We start from the raw sequence: 14,834 nt of genomic DNA on the forward strand, positions 1-14,834 counted from the left end.
GCTGCGCGGCCCCGCGCACGAGGAGGCGGGGCGGCGGGGGCGGGGCGGCCGCGGCCCACGTGACGCGCCGCGCCGCCATCTTGGAAGCGGGCAGAGGGCGAGCGGGCGGGCCGGCCTCGGGGAGGCGGGCCGGGCCGGCGTCCGGGCGGCGGGCTGAGCCGGGGCGGCCTCTGCACCCGGGCCGGTGAGAGGGAAGCTCCTGGCGAGGCCGTGCTGGGGCGGAGGCACCACCCGCAGCCGCGACCTCCGAGTCCTCTGCGCGAAACTAGTGGGGGCAGCAGCCTTCAGGGCCCGCCCACCTCCCCCCCGCCATGACTGCACACCCAGATCAATCTATGATAATCTTTTAATGAGGAAATTTGGGAAATAGCCAAGTTCAGTATGTTTTCCCTGGAATGTGCCTGGGCCAACGCCAATCTCCTCAGCTGGAAAAGGACGTGTGAACAGGAGGGGGGTCCGACATGTGAACAGGTGGGGGTCCGACATGTGAACAGGAGGGGATCCGACATGTGAACAGGAGGGGGACCTGACATGTGAACAGGAGGGGGGTCTGACATGTGAACAGGAGGGGGATCTGACATGTGAACAGGAGGGGGACCTGACATGTGAACAGGAGGGGGGTCTGACATGTGAACAGGAGGGGGTCTGACATGTGAACAGGAGGGGGACCTGACATGTGAACAGGAGGGGGTCCGACATGTGAACAGGAGGGGGACCTGACATGTGAACAGGAGGGGGGTCTGACATGTGAACAGGAGGAGGACCTGAAATGTGAACAGGAGTGGGTCTGACACGTGAACAGGAGGGGGTCTGACACGTGAACAGGAGGGGGGCTGACATGTGAACAGGAGGGGCTGACATGTGAACAGGAGGGGGTATGACATGTGAACAGGAGGGGGGGTCTGACATGTGAACAGGAGGGGGTCTGACATGTGAACAGGAGGGGGTCTGACGTGAACAGGAGGGGGGGCTGACATGTGAACAGGAGGGGGTCTGACATGTGAACAGGAGGGGGGTCTGACATGTGGTCAGGAGGGGGTCTGACATGTGAACAGAAGAGGGGTCGACATGTGAACAGGAGGGGGATCTGAAGGGAGGCTTGAAGGTGGGGAATGAAAAAGAACTGAACTCGGATCTCAAGCCCTCTGAGGGACAAAGTGGGCAATCTATTTCTCACTGTGAACTGACTAATGGGCATCTTGGGTTATACACCTGGCTCTTGTGAGTTTGGGTGAATTGACAAAATTGAGTTGCAAATCCAGAGCATTACCACCACTTTTCTTGTTCATTCATTTGTTTAGCAAAGAGGGTTGCCAAGTCCCTGGTATTAAATGGAGAAGTCTCATATTTTATCTTCATGGCCAGTAATACCCAAATTACAGTCGACCTTTAAACAATATGGGTTTGAACTGAAGCACGGGCACTCCATCTTGTTCCCGTAACCTCTTTTATAAAAACTGCTGTTTAAAATTGTCCACTAAACTTAGATGGTCCTTTGTTCTGTTAATTAACTCTGTTATTCCTGGCTTCTGTAAGCACGCTTGCTCGAATAATAGAGGAAATAAGCTCAATTATCTGGCCTTGCAAGCCACTCTGCCGACATGAGGGTCTGGTCCGTCGCTGGTTCCTCCCACGCCAGGTGTCTTTTGGCTATGTGAGTTATGCTGTGCTCAAGATTACAAGCTTCCTGCAAAATATCTACTAAGCAGACTGTCCCCATCTCAGTACCTGAGGCTCTTTGGAAAGCCTGCAAACGCCCCACATTTAGGAGACAAACCAGAAGGGTATAAAGGGAAAGCTTCCTCCATGTTACTTGGCTCAGACTTTGGAGGTAACTCCTCTGAAACCGCCAGCATAATAAAGACTCCAAATTTGGTTTACTGATTAAGGCGTCCTCTGTTCAACTCGCTGATTTCCAATATAACAGAACTACTTGGTTCTACTTACTAGTATACTGGGATTTTTTTTTCCCAGTGAGTATACAGTCAGCTCTTCATATCCCCAGGTTTTGCAACCAACTGAGGACCGAATTGAGATAGTAGGTATTTAGATAGACATGAGAAGAGTAGGAACAATACGCCAGGTACAGAATGTCACCAGGGCAGGAAGCCCCAGGTACTTAGTAACCGGAAAAACTAGGCTGGGACCTCGCCCGCAGAGTGACCTTGCCTCCCCTAGCATACTGCTGATCATGTGACAGATCCCCTCAGAGGAGAAATAAGGGGACTGAAGAATAGCCTCAAAGGACTTCCATACAAACCCTTATAGGACCACTCCCTTAAGCATTAAGTCCTCAGGACAGTGAGTTTCTGACCCACATCAACTAACCTTTTTTTCTTACTTTTTTCTTCTTCTTTTTTTGCACATCAGGTGATCTTAAGAACAAAGCCTCAGGTCTGTTAGCGCAGAGTCTGAGTTTTGGTCAAACTAGTGATGACACACACGTAGGCCACAGATGTGTTTCAGCTCAGGGCCCAGAAAAGCAGCAAAACCAGATGAAGGGACACCTTAGCTGATATCAGGTTCAGAGGCAATGATTAATAACCCTCCCTTAGCGCTGACCAATCAGTAGAGACCACACCTGAAAGGATAGACTTGAAAACACTGATGAATATTCTATCTGATGAATATTCTAATATTGAGATCCTCCCCTGGGATCTCCCGTAAGACCCTGCCTTTGAAGAGGGGATAAAAACCCTTAGGACCAATGACTCCGACTCCGTGTATGCTCGTTCTTTCTCTCTCAGCACAACCTCATCTTTCCCCTTTTCTTTCCCCAAGGCACATCTTTCTGCCTTTCTTTTTCCTAGGACCATTCTTTTGTTTCTGTGTCTTAGTTCCTGAGCCCATGCAGCCCAGCTGGCTCACTTTTTTTCTTATTCTTTTCTTAATTTCTTAATTTTCATTTTTTTTTTTTTACTGCTGTCACTTTCTAAATAAACTTTCTCTTATAATTTGAGTTCCTTGGTTCTGAATTCTTTTTTTATTGTACGTACTAATTTTCTTTCATCTCTGACAATTTTATTATAGAGAAAGGGCACATACCATAGCAATATTAAAATATTTCCTCTAATTAATTTCCTTTTAATGTGCATGAATTTTGTGCACCCAGCCACTTTTATATATATAAAAGGCTAAGTGACCGACTGTACATCCATCCGACCACCTGACTGACCAACTGGCCAGTAATACGATGCGTACTAGCAATCTATATAAATAAAAGCCTAATATGCTAAGTATCTAACCAGGTCAACCAATCGCTATGACCCCCAGGGGGAAGATGCTCTGACCAGTAGGTTAGCTTGCTGCTGGGGTCCAGCTGATGGGGACTGAGTGAGATGGGCCAGACATGTCCTAGAGCCCACCTCCAGCGGTCCCATCCCCGGCTGGCCAATCTCCTTCAGTCCCTCTCCAGCCTCTAAAATATTTCTCCTAATTAATTTCCTTCCAACATACATGAATCTGTACACAATGTAAGGCTTTTATAGGCAGGTAGACAAGATAAGGAAGTTATTAGCAAAAGAATAAGGACTGTTTCAGGCAAAGTCACCTATCTTTTGGGAACAGGTTGAAGGCTCTTATCAAGCAGATTACCTCACTAGAGTTGATCAGGAAATTCCAGACCGATTGGTTTAAGGCCACATTCCTGGGAGGAGCTGAAACTGGAAGTCTTTTTTTTTTTTTTTTAATATATTTTATTGATTTTGTACAGAGAGGAAGGGAGAGAGATAGAGAGCTAGAAACATCGATGAGAGAGAGTCATCGATCAGCTGCCTCTTGCACACCCCCCACTGGGGATATGCCCGAAACCAAGGTACATGCCCTTGACCGGAATCGAACCCGGAACCTTTCAGTCCCCAAGCTGACGCTGAGTCTATCCATTGAGCCAAACCGGTCTCGGCTGAACCTGGAAGTCTTGATTTGCTGTTCTAGAGGCTCCACCTGGGCCAGTTTCTTTTTCTTCAACAGTATCATGTGTTCTGTGTCCCACAGAGGAAGAACTCGGAGCTTATTCCTTCATTTGGCATGGATCATCTCATCCATTGCTTTCTCAGACAGTATGTTTGGAAGATAAATAGTTTTGGAGCTGAATTCCTTTCCCTTTGACCTGTTCTTCTGGAACATTTAGGGATCTTGTCTCCAAGCTCTGTGAAATATTAAAGTCGGTGTGTGTGGGCAAGCTAAATAGCCATCTCTGAAGGAGATGAAAGAAAACTGAATTTATTTAAGGAAAGGGGATGGGGGCGTGTAGTATCCGAAGGAAAGGGCTGCCCCACCAGGAGACATTGGGTAGGTGATGGCAGCACCCAGAAGCTGGAGTTTCGCCCACATACCCTGTTTCCCTGAAAATAAGACAGTGTCTTATATTAATTTTTTCTCCCAAAGTTGCGCTAGGTCTTATTTTCAGGGGATGTCTTATCTTTCCATGCACTAGGTCTTATTTTCGAGGAAACACGGGTATGTAATCACTGGTGGGAAGCTTGTGTCATCAGTGGGTCTGGGGGCTGAATTGGTGGGCTTCGAATGCAGATGGAATGCGGGTGTGTGATCAGGTGTCTTTAGGACAATTTCTATCTGGTCTGATTCCTGGTGTCCAGCAAGTTTTTCTGGTCTTTGTCCTCCTCTGGTGGGAAACTTCCAAAAGGCCATTAAGGTTATATTGCCCTGGTTTTGTTGCTCTTATTGTTTGTTTAGTCTATGTGAGTGTATTGTCAGAAAGATTTCATAGAAACAGGAATGTACCAGCCAAAGTCAGGGTCATAGGAAACAATTAAAAATATAGGTTTTTTTCTGTGTGGGAACTGACTTTTCCAACATCAGGCTCAGCAGCTGCACCTGTCTGATGCCTTTCTGCAGACACAGCTCTGGGCACACGTGGTACAACACGTGGACCAGCAGGAACAGCGGCTCTTCTCGCAGGAGATGCTTTGTATTCTTTCCATTTGCAGGAGCAGCGTAAATGCAAGTGCGGAGGCCACCCAGCAGGAAACATCGGGGTTCGTTTAGAGCTGGTGAGCCCAGAGGATCCAAAGCAAGTGCTGAAGAAGTTCTTGGGCAAGTGGAAGGTGTGTTCTGGGGCATGTTGTGGGTGGATCTGGCTGGGTCATCTCATTGGGAAACCTTGATTCAGTATCTCTAGTTCTTTGGTTCCCATGACCCAAAGAAGATTCTCCTGAAGCCTCCTGCCTAGGCAGCTAGTGTTCTTGGAGCTGAGTAGAGATATCGGGCTGGGGTTGTGAGAGAAGTTGTTTTATTATTCAGTATGTACGTTTTTCACATGTCCTCCTTTTGTTTTACAGTCTTTTTTTCCAAGGAGGGGGATGGGTAGTATTCCAGTAACTCAAATCAAGGAGAGGTCTTAACTTAAGCAGTTTCAACCAATCCTAATTATAGGACTCTCTGCCCCTTCACTGCCACTTCCAGTGGTGCCTGAGGTAATCGGATCCTAAACCTCTTGGTGAGTTTTATGGTGCCAATAAAATTGCCCTTGAGTTATCCTCGTTACTGGTTTTCTAAATCATCTAGTACTTGTTCATTTTTTTTTTTTTTGGTGCCTTCCAAAATGTTCTTGCTGAAGCATTCTCCTCATCCTTATGTATTTATGCTTAAAAACAAACAATCCCATGTGGTGTTTTTTTTTTTTTTAACAGTTTCAGGAGGAAGAAAATGAAGATATATCTGTTCAGTCTAACATCTTTCCTGAGAATTACTCCTGTTTCTGTTCATTCCTACTGCAGTCACTCTAATTTTAGCCACCCTCATTGTTCAGCTGGTTCACTGCCGCAGCCTGCCAGCTGCTCGTTCTGTTCCCAGGCCTGGCCCATCCTTATCTGTTTTATTACACTGAAGTCAGAATGGACTTTCTACAAAGCAATACTATTTCTCCACCCTCCTTGACACCCTTCTGATTTCCTTTTCCTCTTAACTTATAAGGCCCTGAAGCATCTAGCCTTGATCTCCTATCGGCGAATCTGCACCAGAATGTTACCAATGACTGAACCTTGATCCAGCAACCTCAGTGCTTGAGTTCTGGGGCTAAGAAAGAATTCAGAACCAAGACAAACAAAAGTTTATTTAGAAAGTCACAGAGATAGAAAAGGTGAGACAACCGGGCTGCGGGGGTTCAGGAAACAAGTTAGAGAGGCAAACGAGAGAAAGAAAGCAGGGATATTGGTGCCTGGGGGAAAGAGAGAGGGAAAGGCATAGGAGAGAAAGGGTGAGGGGGAGAGAGAAGGTGAGAGGGAGAGAGAGGTGGAGGCTGGATCCTCTGTCTATCCTAAGGGTTTTTATCTGCTCTCTAAAGGCGGAGAAATTAGGGCAGGTCTCAGGGGAGGATCTCAATGGAATATTCCTGGAAGGCAATCTCTAGCACACTGGAGCTTCCCAATGGGTCATTTTTCATTCCATGAATTCTGGACTCTTTCAAAGGGATCTGATTGTTTTGAATTTTGCACAGCCCTACATATATTCTCTTTTTATAAAAAGGTCTTTGTCCTAGCTGATTTGGCTCAGTGGATAGAGTGTTGGCCCTCGGACTGAAGGTTCTGGGTTCGATTCAAATCAAGAGTACTTTCCTTGGTTGCAGGCTTGATCCCACATGTGGAAGGCAGCCAATCGATGTGTCTCTCTCTCTCATTGATGTTTCTTTCTCTGTGTCACTCTACCTCCCTTTCACTCTCTAAAAATCAATGAAAAAAATATCCTCAGTTGAGGATTAATAAAAATAAAATAAAAGGTCTTTGCTCCTGATTATAGGAGCACTGTGGAATGTCTGTAAATATGTTTTTATAATTCTGTTTTAAGTTGGCATACACTCAAATGAAACCAGTCACTGGCAGGCAGTTGGTGCTCCCGGGACAGGTCAATGATGGAATTCAAAAGGAATGGGGAGTGGGTGTGGAATGAGTGTCTGTTCCCTGCAGGCCAGTGTGGTCTCAGACCTTTAGACTCATTGTAAGCTGCCACTGCCAACACAAGACCAAAGCCTGTGACTTGTCAGTGTGCGGGTGACATCATTAAAGGCTGATGCTAGCCTCGGAGCCTTGAAGCCTAGCCTCGGGGCCTCAGGCCATAGCCCTGCCTCTGACCCAGCTTTTCCTGGTAATCTCCTCTAAGGTGTTCTCAACACACACCGGAGACAGCAGAGAACTTTCCTGGTGACCTCTACTCAGGTGTTATTTCCAAGATGCACAGGAGATGGCAGCAGAGAACAGCATTTCTGGTTGTTTTCAAGATGGAACTAGCAGGCAGCAGAAAAAATTCTTCCTGGTGACCTTCACTCGGTGTTCCTCCCAAGGTGCCCACAAGCTGGAAGAAAAGAGCATTTTCCTGCCTCGAGGGCTCTGCCCTCTTTGCATTACAATGAGGATACAGAGCCCTGGTAATAAGCTCACTTTAAAAAATACATATCTTATTGATTTTTTTAGAGAGGGAGAGGGCCAGAGAGTTAGAAATATCGATGAGAGAGAATCATCGATCAGCTGCCTCCTGCGCACCTCCTCCTGGGGATGTGCCCATAACCAATGTAGACGCCCTTGACCGGAATCAAACCTGGGACCCTTCAGTCCACAGGTCAACGATCTATCCACTGAGCAATAAAAAACCGTTTCGGGCAATAAGCTCACTTTGATATAATTCATATTTCTAAGCCCTCACATACTCATCTGACCTACTGCCCCTCTTGGTAGATGAGGCAGGAGCATGTGTTTTCTCCATTTTACACGTATTTAAGATGAAGACTGATTCCAAGATAACGGAGGCCTTAAATGGGCCAAGATGGGCCAGAAGAGGGAGCACATCCTGGACTAATGGAGGAATCTCACAGTCCTTGCAGCTTTGGGTTGAATCTTGGTCATTATATTTGAAGGAAATCTGCACGTTACCGAATGGCCCACCTCGCCATACACCCACCCCAGGGGTAGGACTTGGGCAGGCAGCTGGGGAAGGGGACAGAGAGGGAGGAAAAGAGGGAGGAGGTGCCCTGGCCCTCTCCTCCGCATCCTACCTAGACGTGCAGCCAAGGCTAGGCCCACGGAGCCGACACAGTCTGCCCCGCCCCAGATGCCGGAGGGAGTCCTCGGAGGCGCGGTGGCGCTCGGTAAAGCTCTGGTGTGCGCCGTGAGGAGCATCGCAGAGATGGGGCTCTAGCTCCCTGCCGGATGGACTGCGCAGGAGCACGTGCTGCACCGCCAGCGACGGCCAGAGGGGCGCACGCATGCGCGGGGGGGGCCTCTGCACATGCGCAGATAGATTCCCCATACATAAACCTTTATATTTATATAAGCTTACATGAGACATCTCATTAAATGTCCTCCCTATTCCTTGTGGGCCACTCGGCAGCCCGGAAGTGTGCCCGCCGGCCGGCCCCTCTCCCACCTTTAAGGACTTTCACTGGCGTTTGCCCACAACCGTTATCCTGCCTCCCGGAAGGTGGTGAGGAAGGTGGTGTGAAGCGCATTGCGCAGGCGCACTACAGATGCCCCGCCCCCTCGCGGGTGTCGTCCAATCCCAGCCGAGGTGCCATCCAGGCGCCCACGAGCGGAGAGGGAATGGCGGGGCGGCCGGGGCCCTCGAGGTCTGAGTCCACGGCGGCGACCACGGACCAGGCTGGGAAGGCCGAAGGTAGCGTGGGGTGCGGGGTGCGGGTGCAGTCTCCGTGGGGGCGGGCGGGAGCGCAGGTGGACTCCCCTCCGGACTCAGGTCGGGCCTCCGCGGCCTAGCACCCGCGGGAAGAGGGTATCATTTGCGCGGGGCGCACAGGGGGCGTCCGAGGGCGGAGAAGGGGTTTGGATTCTGAAGGGAACACACAAGTGGGGGCACATTTTTAATCCTCTTGTTGTTTGCTCTTCTGCGGGGTCTGTGTGGTTGCTACTTCTTGGGGACACTTCTTAACCGTCGTTTGAGGGTCAGGTGTTAATGTCGGCCTCGAGGGGTCACTGCAGGGCGAGTGTCCTTGATCCCCCACGACCCCGCAGGGTGTGCTGGGTAACGAAGCGTTGCGTCTGCTGATCGCGAAGGGACTCAGTTTCTCTCTCGTGCCGTTTCCACCTCAAGACAAGGAGCCGGGGCACCTCTCTGACGGGAGGTCTGCCCTCAGCCCACCTCAGTCCCAGCCCAGGGCTGTCGGATCCCTCCTCACCCTCTCACTCCTACAGGATTCTGAGATGTTCTGTCTTGTCTCCACAGGGCAGGCCAAGTCCTCACAGAAAATTGAAAACTTGATGGATATGGTGAAGAAGTTGCAGAAAGGTCATATGTCTCCATTATAACTGAGGCTCAAACAGAAGTGGATCCAACTACAGGCCCCACAGTTCACAGCCTTTGGAAATTCATTCATTCACTCTTACTTCTAAAACTTAATTCTTGAAAATAGAAGTATAGACCCATGATCAAAAATTAAAGTATAAGGCGATAGCAGGCAAAACATTTTCCCAAAACCCAGTTGCAACCCCCTTGCTGACTACCCTCTTTACTGTCACTACGTAAAAGGGATTAAAGTTAGACCCAGGTTTTCACCTTCTCCTCCCTTCCCTCCACCTCCCCTCTGCTACTCTCTGCTTGCTCACAAGGCCCCTCCCAGCCAAGTTGCCATCTCAGGGCAGACCTCTGACTGACTGCCTCCCATTCCCATCCAAGGAGTGAAAGGCCTGCCCCCTCACTTGATTTGGGGCCTTCAAGAGGCCTTCCCATATCTGAAGAAGCATGTCCCCCTCTTTCAGTCTTTGACCCCTAGCCCCTCTATTTCCCTTGACTGCAGTTACCACAGCCTGAGTCAGTATCTTGGTTTATCTCTTCCTCATCTCCCCTGCCTTGAATGTGAGCCACTGGAGGGTCCCCATGTGCCTCTGCCTGGCCTGTCATCTTCACTCAACCTCCTTTCCTTCCTGCAGAGGGAAGCCTAGAGCCCAGGGTTGAGGTCCTGATTAACCGGATTAATGAGGTCCAACAAGGTGAGCTCAGGAATTTTAGCTTGTCAGCCAGGAGCAGCCAGGCGATTTGCAGGGCCCGGTGTAAGAGGAAAATGCAGGAGCCCTGGTTCAGAAATTACTAATTATTTCACAACAGCAACTGCAGAGCATTAAACAAGCACGGATGCATCCAAATGCGGCTGTTAGTGTCCTGGGTCCCTTATCCTGGCCCTGCTGCGGACAGCCCACCAGAAAGGCCCTGGAAGCCTCATTTTTCTGCTCAGTAAAATCTGCCCCCCCCGCCCCCCCCGGTTTGCTTGAAGACAAATGTGAAATGTCAGTTTGCAAGGAATGGTGTGGTTGGAGGCTGCACTGACAGTGTCTGACCTTCTGCTCTTTGGCACAGCAAAAAAGAAAGCCAGCGAGGAGCTGGGAGAGGCCCGGACTGTCTGGGAGACTCTGCAGAAGGAACTGGACTCACGTAAGGGTGCCAAGGTTCCCTCAGAGGTCCCCAGTGTCATGCCTCCCTGAGCCCAGTATTCCAGACACTGAGCGTGTGTTCGTGGCCAAGGGCCCCCGCACCCTCTCCAGCCTCAGGTCGTAACCTGCCAAACTCCCCCTTGCCTACTGTGGGTACAGTACTCCCAAACACCCCCCAAGCATACTTCCACCTCAGGGCCTTTGCTAGGCTGTTCCTCCCTCTCTCCGCCCCCCAGATAATATCGGTTCTCATTGCTTTATATCATCATTCAGCTCTAGCTCAGATATTCCATTCTCAAAGAGACCCTCCCCCATCATCCCATCTGAAGACAGCACCCTGTACCACCTGATTACATGCCCCTTCCTGCTTGATGTGTATCCTCACAGTCTACCCATTTCATAGACGTGTTTCCTTTTTCTCTCCCCTCTATATAAACACACCTGCATCCCACAGGGTCCTCCAGCCGCCCTTTTCAGCATCAGAGCCCTTTGGCGCTCACAGGGAGTGTGGTCACAAGAGGGGAGGGGGCTAGAGGAGTGCTGTACCAAACTGCCCGTGTCCCTGAGGGTACAGTGGGTGGTCCTTGGTACCCGGATGTGCACTGATCCCTGAACCTGTGACTGTGCTTTCCAGTGAGCGGAGAGAAAGTGCGCCTGAAAGAGATGTTGAGTAAAAAGCAAGGTAAGGACAGCTACACCGCCCCAGGCTTCTGCCTTTGCGCCCCGGAAGCGTACTCCCTGCGGGCACCTGAGCCTCTGCATGAGCTGGCATCCCTCCTGTGGCTTCCACCAATTCGCTGCAAATGACAGAGTCCCACCCCGTGTCCACGAGACTCCACATGATGTAACCCTGTTACCTCTCCACAAACCTGATGCCTGTCGGCTCCTCTCCCTGCAGAGACGCTGAGGATCCTCCGGCTCCACTGCCAGGAAAAGGAGAGTGAGGCTCAGAGGTAAGCGCTCACCTGGCCTCACTCTGCCCTGCCCTTCGTCTGGTGAAGAAGTGAGGGAATGCTAGACCACAGCGCTCCTTCCCTCCTGTCACATGGAAAGGCCAAACGCGTGTCTTCTCACCTCAGCTCTCGCAGTAGGCAGGCGTGTTATGGGTGTTCTCACTCACCGGGATAATTGTTCTTTTCACTAGCATACCAATTACATTCTTGTAGCTGGCTTTTATTCCAAGCTGTCTATTCACTCACCTGCCTATCTGTCCCTTCAGCTGTCTGTCCACTCAGCCTCTCATCAATCACCCATTATTCTCCAACCACCTGACTATTTGTGTATCCGTCTGTCCACCTCCTGAACACTTCTTCGGCTCATTTTGTGACCAGAGGCACCAAGCCCTGGCATCCTCAGATTGTTCGGGAAATTCAGAGGAGATTAATGTGTGTGCTTCTGCACTTTTGACCATGTCCGTGTTGATCTCCTTAATCCTCACCAAGATATTTCCGGGGGCATGTGCTCAAATCCCCCCGCCAAGTTACAGAGAAGGACTCCACCCCTGGGCTAGAACAGAGCTCAGGAGAAGGAGGCGGAAGCCCCACCCGCCCCTTCCTGAGGAGACATTCGGAGACCAGACTGAGGGCTGCGTTGCCGCTTCCAGGAAGCAGATCCTGCTAGAAGAGTGCAAGGAGCGAATCTGTGCCCTCAACTTCCAGATTGAGGAGGAGAAGAGCAAACAGAGGCAGCTGAGGTAAAGCCCAGCGCCGAGGCCTTCGGGGGCAGGAGTGGGTGTAGATGGGATGATATCAGGGAGGGGGTTAAAGGAGGAACTGGCCAGCCTAAGGCTCAGAGGGTCAAGGTAGTGAAGTTTCCCCATAAGAGCAAAGAGTATGGGGAAGCCCCCTCCCCAGGACTGTACTGGAGACCCTTAGCCTGGGCCAGGGTGTGGGGCGTCTCAACCCAGGACCCTCATCCAATGTGCTTGGCCCCCAGATTGGATTTCGAGGAACAGCTGGAAGAACTGATGAGCCAGCACAAGGACCTCTGGGAATTCCACGTGAGTCACCCAAAGCCATTCCTCTCATTTCCCCATCTTCCATGGCAGAACCAGGCCCAGAATCAGTCACCCTCCAGGTTTCGTTCCTCTCATCTTCTCACCCGCCACACCCAGTGCCTGAGCAAGCCCTGACAGCCAAACGTCAAAATCCCCGCCAGTCAGACCCTCCTCACCACCCTCACTGCCACCCATTTCATCCTCTTCTCTGGTCCTGCCCACCCCTGCTGCCTTCTCGGGGGCCCTCAGCGGTCAGGAGGAATCCTGATGGACTAAGGAGGGGTCATCCATCAAGGAGATCCACACATATGTTTGGGGACATCACAGGGAGTGGGGTCAGTGTTTGCCACCAAGGGATCCCAGCCTCCAAACCAGAAACTAGGCAGAGAGAATGAATGACAGGATGGAAGGGCTCAATGAGGGGGCCCCGCAGAGGGATGAGGAAGCAGGGCTGGGCTGGTCCCGATCCTCCAGAGGACAGCCTCCTGAGCCTCTGCAGCACAGCACTGGAGGCAGCGAGGAGAAACGTGCCAGGCAGAGGCCCTGGGGCTGCACCAGCCTAGTATGCTGGGAGGGCCAGGGCGGTAGGAGGTGAGGCGGGGGCGCGAGTGGGGAGTGGGAGATAAGCATGGGCCTCCTTTCTCCCCCTCAGCGTCCAGAGCAGCTGGCCCAGGAGATTGGCGCCCTGGACAGTAGCAAAGAGCAATTGCTCAAGGAAGGTGAGAATGGGGGCGCCCTGCTCAGACTTGTCCTGCCCTGCCCTGCCCTGCTCATCTGTCCCTTCCTGCTGCAGAGAAGCTGGTGGAAGCAAAGCTGGAGGATGTGAAGAATCGCCTGTGCTCCCAGTTCGGTACCAAGGGCTGCTCTGCCATCACTGAGGGGCTCTTCCTTCGCAGCAAGGAGGCAGCAACTGCAGTGTAAGACAGGTGGGGGAAGGGTAGAGGGGGAGCTAGCAGCGCTGATGGCCCCACCCTCAGGCATCTGTTTGAGGAGGAGACCAGAAAGGCCCAGGAGCTCCTGGAGGACACTGCCCAGCGCCATGAGCAGCTGCAGGAGGAGTGCCAGCAGCTGCAGCAGAGAAGGCAGAGGTGGGCATGGAGCCCCTCTCCCTGTGTGTAAGGGGAGGCTGGTTCAGGGAATCTCTCTCCTGCCTCTGTCTCCTGCCCTCTCCAGCTCTCTTTTCCCTCTACTCCCTTCCCCTCTCTTATCCATCCCAGGCTGAAGGAGGAACTGGAAAAGCTCGGCGGGCAGGTCACTGCTCAGGCCGAGAGCAAACAAGAGGATGGGACCAGCCCAGAAGCAGCTGTGAGCCCTGAAATCAAGTGACAGCTCATGAAGGGGGGGGGAGGGGGGCGGCGGGAAGGCAAGGAGAGGGTCTGGGGGTCCCCAGAGGATGATCTTAAAAGAAGGGCATTCCCACAGGGGCACAGCCAAGGCAAAGGCTAGAGGCTATCAGTGGTGGGAGGCAGGCCCCAGAGAGGGTGTGGGTACATGGATTCCGGAAAACTTCCATCTCAGACCCTGACCTCCCTCAGGCCAATCCAAAGCCCCTTGGAGTCAGCGAGGAGAAAGACGCAGAGCTGCCCGCCGAGCAGGCCTGATACCCTCCTAGGCGAGGAGGTTCCCCTGCCCTGGAGCTTATGCCTGGGCTTCAGGAAATAAAGACACTATTTCTGTACAATGCCTCAGCTGTGTCCGTGCTGGGGCTCGGGGAGGGGAGGGGAGGCCTCTGAGACTGGGTGGAGCTTTGGCGCTCTCCGCACTCAGTCAATGGTTCCTTGGGCTCCCAGTCTCCGGTCTGCTCACCTCCAGGGCCCACTGCTCTGCGTCCCCAGGCAGAGGGGTGCAGGCCTGAGACCTCTCACGATAGGGCTAGGGGTCCTGAGAACCCTCCCTGTGATTGTTTCTTCCATTCCGTAGTCCGGTTTGGACAACACAGCATCCCCGACATCCCAACCGCGAGGACCGGGGTGCTGGAGCCCTCAGCCAGTCGGTGACATGCCCTCACTCACCCTGACAGGCTGAGAAAAAGATGCAATGGAGGCCAAGCGTAGTCTGTGCTCTCATGGGCACAAAATGTACCACGGAGCCCCTGTTACAAGAGTATCATGTTAGAAGCCCGCAGTGTGCTGGGAGGCACTCGGGACTATTGTGTGCTTCTGAGGCACCTTTCAAATCCCAAAATGCATCAGCCCGGTTAACGGCAGTGTTGGGAGTGGAGTCTGTGTTCCGGGTCAACATACAGCGAACTAGGTACAAAGATGTTCCTTGTCTTGAAAGGCTCCCATGCCCAGCTAGGACAGTGAGCGGTGGGGTGGAGAGAGGCCCCACAGGCCCCACGGAAGAGCAGTTTCCATGGAAAAGCAAGAACAGCCTCAGTGGGGATTCACCCGTCAGCAGGAGAGCTGAGGCTTCAGACCGGAAACCCAGACTCGGTTTGAACAATAGGC

General features: G+C 51.8%; 1 protein-coding gene across 3 annotated transcripts; it reads left to right on the top strand.

Moving 5' to 3' along the window:
- Positions 1-4,678: 4,678 nt before the first annotated feature.
- On the top strand, positions 4,679-14,061 carry SYCE1 (synaptonemal complex central element protein 1). Of its 3 annotated transcripts, none has more exons than XM_036439242.2 (13): positions 4,679-5,066; positions 9,187-9,249; positions 9,891-9,950; positions 10,315-10,389; positions 11,023-11,070; positions 11,287-11,341; positions 11,992-12,081; positions 12,324-12,387; positions 13,037-13,103; positions 13,178-13,301; positions 13,362-13,472; positions 13,602-13,689; positions 13,920-14,061. In XM_036439242.2, exons 1-13 carry the CDS (start codon positions 4,961-4,963, stop codon positions 13,983-13,985), a joined length of 1,017 nt encoding a protein of 338 aa, XP_036295135.1. In that variant the 5' UTR covers positions 4,679-4,960; the 3' UTR covers positions 13,986-14,061. The 3 variants fall into 3 exon arrangements, with proteins under 3 accessions (XP_036295135.1, XP_036295139.1, XP_036295136.1); XM_036439246.2 differs by lacking the exon at positions 4,679-5,066 and adding an exon at positions 5,122-5,458; XM_036439243.2 differs by lacking the exon at positions 4,679-5,066 and adding an exon at positions 8,439-8,622.
- The last annotated feature ends 773 nt before the right edge of the window (positions 14,062-14,834 follow it).

Source organism: Pipistrellus kuhlii, unplaced genomic scaffold (assembly GCF_014108245.1).
Source record: "Pipistrellus kuhlii isolate mPipKuh1 unplaced genomic scaffold, mPipKuh1.p scaffold_m20_p_15, whole genome shotgun sequence".
NCBI lineage: Eukaryota > Metazoa > Chordata > Mammalia > Chiroptera > Vespertilionidae > Pipistrellus > Pipistrellus kuhlii.

Bases quoted from the DNA above. Each gene is read 5' to 3' on its own strand.
- SYCE1 (XM_036439242.2), top strand. From the start codon at position 4,961: ATGCAAGTGCGGAGGCCACCCAGCAGGAAACATCGGGGTTCGTTTAGA. The intron at 9,951-10,314 runs GTGAGCTCAGGA...TCTTTGGCACAG, and splicing joins GATTAATGAGGTCCAACAAG to CAAAAAAGAAAGCCAGCGAG. The intron at 13,690-13,919 runs GTGAGCCCTGAA...GACCTCCCTCAG, and splicing joins GGACCAGCCCAGAAGCAGCT to GCCAATCCAAAGCCCCTTGG.